Raw genomic sequence first — 4,547 nt, 5'->3', positions numbered from 1 at the left:
ACATGAAGTGCAGGAGCTGGTCATTTCATACTATAGTAGTCATTTAGTACCTGAATCGGTTATAGGCACATGGGGGCTCTTTCTAATGTATCATTCAGGATGCGTTTTAATAAAATATCTAAAATACTCTTAACTTCTCCTTGATAGCGTCAGGCTCATGAAGATCGCTCAGTCTGTCTTTGCCGATTGGAACAGTCAGTAATGGACTGAACTGGTATGGTAGAGTGGTGATTCCCACGTATAACTCAAATAGAGGACGTTTGACAAACAGATCGTAACACTCTCCTGTGTTTCTCACACACACAATACCTTGTCAGCGAAATTAGGTTTGGATCATTCGTCATCTGTGTGAACACAAAGGTGGAAGGTATCCTATTATTGAAGCAAAAAAGTGGGTCATGACGTGGAATTTGCTCGGGGCGATAACCCACCAGCAGTAAGTGGTGACCATGGTGCACTGCTGACTCCTGCTCAACTTTCAGCACAATATTTAATTTGACCTTTTAGTACTTTGATCAAAATTCCAAACATGCATAACCATCTTGTTATTGTTGACTTCTTTAATGCTCTGCTCCACCCTTGTGGGAATAGAATTATAGTTTTTCTGTTCAAAGTAATTCTTTATTGAGACTTAAGAAATATATATGTGTCAGTATTTGTATTTTAGATCCAGGTTTTATAGAGATTTCAGAGTATTTTTCATTGTATAATTATATTTCTGCTTATTACTGATCAGGCTTATTCCCAAAGATCACAAAGTAAACAAGACTAAGTTATAAAGGAAAAAAAGTTTGATGTTTAGCAAATACGGAAATACAGCTATTTTTATTAATTCTATGTATCTATTCCTTACTAAATATTTATTGTAATTTCTTTTGATGAATATATCATGACTATAATATGGCTTGTATTGAAATTTTAATTTGGAGTAGGATCACGCAATCCTTTTTCTTTAAATTGATGATATGCAATATTTCAGTCGGTAACATTAACAAAAAACAGCTTGTTTACATTTAACAGCATTCCGATGAGAGATCTTCTGGGGATAACAAGCTAACCAGCCCACTGCTGCCCAGTCAGTCTTGTAATACCACAATGTACCACAAGGTGGTGTAGTGAGTCACTCTGCTTCTCCTCATTACATCCAATAATAAAACAGTGAAATAGTAACAGGAAGGTCACAGGATAACTTAGCAGTAAACAACAAAGGTGGACTGTTACTGGGCCGCCTGGGTCTCCTCGTTAATCCTGTTTCCTCCAGAGTGAGATTATGACTAATTCCAGCTCATGCTTGACTTTCTCTCCGTGTGAGATCTGCATGTTTTCCCTGGGAATGCGTGGGTTTCCACCAGGCACAAGAGGGGAATGTTAACTTGAAGTTGCCTGCAGGTGTGAATGTAAGTACAGTCTGTGTCTCTGTGTGCCCTGGGATGGACTGGTGGCCCGTCCAGGGTGTCCCCAGCCCTCCCCCATGGTGAGCAGGGATACACAGCCCCAACACACCAACTGAGACGAACTGGTGTCAGGACAAATGGACGAATATGTAAACAAGAAGACTTTGTTCAGATTAGTGATTGTCAAGGGTCAAAGGATGTTGCTTCAGAGTTCAGATAGAAAAGCTGCATATTGTGAATGACCTCCATTCATTTCAAACCTCTTTGCAGTGTATCAGTGTGTATCAGTGTGTATCATTGTGTATCATTGTGTATCATTGTGTATCAGTGTGTATCAGTGTGTATTAGTTTGGGTGCTGGCAGCATGTTATAGGTTACACTGTACTTATGCTATTGACCCCACGCCTGGTCTCTGTCAGAGAAACCATCTTTGTCTCCACTGACACCCCATAGATTCAGTTTCCTTTATATCATTTGAGCAGGAACAGGTTGTTCTTTCATCATTCGCCTCCAAACGCACCATATGCTGGCAACAATAGCGAACCACTATTCAGCACTGTGAAACAAGACAATAAGCTGAGGCGCTTCACATTTGTCACAAGTAAAACACTCCAACACACATTTTAAATACCACACAGTTCTTTTTTTTTTATTTCATAGGGTTGTTTAAATATTTACAATAAGCAGGGACGAGAGTTGCAAATTAGTGTCAAGCTACATACTCTATGTGCAACACATCACGTTTTTTCTATGTATATTGCACTGCCCCTGATAAATAAATAAATTGAAATTCAAATATATGTATTTTGGTTGAGACTATTTTGTGTGTTTTTTTCCTATACTTATACATTTAATTTTATTATTATCTATTTTTTCAGCTAATTTGTGGATACTTCAACACAAATGTCCGGTAGGAATTAAAGTAATTTCACAGTAATTACTATACACTGCATTTGAATTGGGTCATTGCTGAAGACTCAATTCAGATAGAAGAACCAGCACAGTATTATAGGTTATTCAGTAATCCATCTCATATGGTTCACTTACTTCATGAGGTTTTAGTAATGGGGGGCATAGAAATCTATATTTTAAAGCATAGTCAACAAAGGAACAACGCCATTGTCTCTGTATTCAAGACACCAAGATGCTTCAGGTTTCAGGTGCTGCCCTGAGGATATGGTCCAGACTGGAGCTCCTAATACAATGCAGTTGTTGACTAATAGCAAGGTGTCTGACCTTGTTTTGGACCAATCCCAGAAGACAGACTCACCTATAAAGACCCCTGACCACGACTTAACCACCAAACATTCTGAGACGACCAAGCAGCTTTCAGCAAAGTCAAGATTTTACTGCAGAGAGCAGGAAAACAAGCCCAGACCAAGACTTACAATGAAGATTATTTTACTGTTACTCTCCTTTATAGTTAGAAGTAGTCAGCTGTTGCTGAGTGACTGTGGATCAGAAGCAAGACGGCCGCAGTTTAATGACATTGCAGTGACTTGCGGTACCTCATCCATTGGTCTGGCAATTCAGATCTGCCCTGTCATCTACACTGGCTACAATGAGACTCTCTTGATCCTGAACAATATAATGGGCTCGTCCTGTAGAGCCACCCTGGATGAGTCTGTGTCTCCGCCTGTGGCTCGGTTTAACTTCCCCCTCAACATGACCCATGCCTGTGGAAGCATATTCAGGACCACCAGTGCTGCGGGAACTGGAATTTTCTCTGACTTTTCCAACATCCAGACCGTGAACATCAGCGGCATCGTTCGATCCGTCGATCCTACCACTGGCACCATCACCTACAACGCTGAGCTGAAGTATTACTACTCCTGCGCCTACCCGTTAGAATACCTCATCAACAACACCCAGGTGGATGTGTCGGCCTCCTCCGTTTCAGTCAAGGACAACAATGGTAGTTTCATCAGCACTTTGAGCATGGAGCTGTTCACTGATGCCAACTACACCCAACCCATGGTCATTCCAGAGCTGGGGATCGAGCTGAGGACTGATGTCTTTGTTGAGGTGAAAGCCACCAACTTGACAGGCCAGTATCACGTCCTCCTCGATCGGTGCTACGCCTCCATCTCGCCTCTGCCCTCCAACTCCAGCTTCTTCAACCTCTTCGTGCCCTGCTCCAAGGATCAGCTCACGACCATGATCGAGAACGGAGACAGCCAGACCGCCCGCTTCAAGTTCCCGGCTTTCCGCTTCATCGAGCAGCAGAACGAGACTGTGTCCACCTACTTCCTGCACTGCATCACCCGTCTGTGTGAGACGAGCACCTGCAGCACCTTCAAGCAGTGCAACCGCAGGAGGAAGAGGAGCACCTCTGACACATCCGTGGAAGGGATCACTCAGACGTACACCCTGACATCTCCGAGGATCATCACCAGAGCCGAGAGCAACGAGTCCAAAGAGAAGCCCCTCATTGCGGAGAAGGAAGAAGACTCTGCCGTTGGGCTCGGTGCGGCCGTCGGTGTCCTCGCCTTCGCCTGTTTAATTGCCCTCTGTGTTGCAGCCTTGTTTTATAAAAGGCTCAGGAACTAAGGAGGCATCAGCGAGCTGAAAAAAACAGAATACAGGCTGTGGGAAAAACACTTCTTGTGGTGTTTTGTGAAAGCTCGCTCTTTGTAATATTGTGGTGGAGAACTGGGATTAACTCATGGCTGTAATCTGTGGGGAGATTGTATGTCTGCCACTGCATCCCTGACTGTGTTCCAGCACTGGGGAGATTGTAGGAAGAGATATGGATCATTAGAGGAGATACAGTAGATTTTGTTAGCATTGAAAATCTAATTAATATCTGAACAGATAAAAGCTTTAGGTGTTATTGCATGTCTGCACTTTATAAGCTTTGAAATGATAGAACAATATGGTGGCTGTGGATATGATAGGATGTAATGTTTCAAGTAAGTGTTTCAGTCTCTGTGTGGAGTGTTTGGTGTGTGGGGTCTTTTGAAAGTGCCGTCCAAGTACCTTTCAAAGTATTATGCCTCTAATTTATTTAATCCCACTAAACAAATAGGACAATTACACCAAAATGACTAAATTATCCGGTGCAAGAGTATCTTTGTTGATGCTCAGTTCACTTTGTAAAGTTACCCACAATTCACGCTGACTAATGACAGCGAATCAAAGCCTTGTCAACAC

General features: G+C 42.4%; 1 protein-coding gene across 1 annotated transcript; it reads left to right on the top strand.

The window, feature by feature from the left end:
- Positions 1 to 2,783: 2,783 nt before the first annotated feature.
- On the top strand, positions 2,784 to 3,944 carry LOC308119161 (zona pellucida-like domain-containing protein 1; the record flags this gene model as incomplete). The annotated part of the gene is made up of 1 exon (XM_080479008.1): positions 2,784 to 3,944. The coding sequence occupies one exon, from the start codon at positions 2,784 to 2,786 to the stop codon at positions 3,942 to 3,944; it is 1,161 nt and encodes a 386-aa protein (XP_080335134.1).
- Positions 3,945 to 4,547: the final 603 nt, after the last annotated feature.

Source organism: Lipophrys pholis (assembly GCF_963383615.2).
Source record: "Lipophrys pholis genome assembly, chromosome: 13".
In the NCBI taxonomy this organism is placed as follows: domain Eukaryota; kingdom Metazoa; phylum Chordata; class Actinopteri; order Blenniiformes; family Blenniidae; genus Lipophrys; species Lipophrys pholis.
This window is presented reverse-complemented; position numbering and strand designations above follow the sequence as displayed.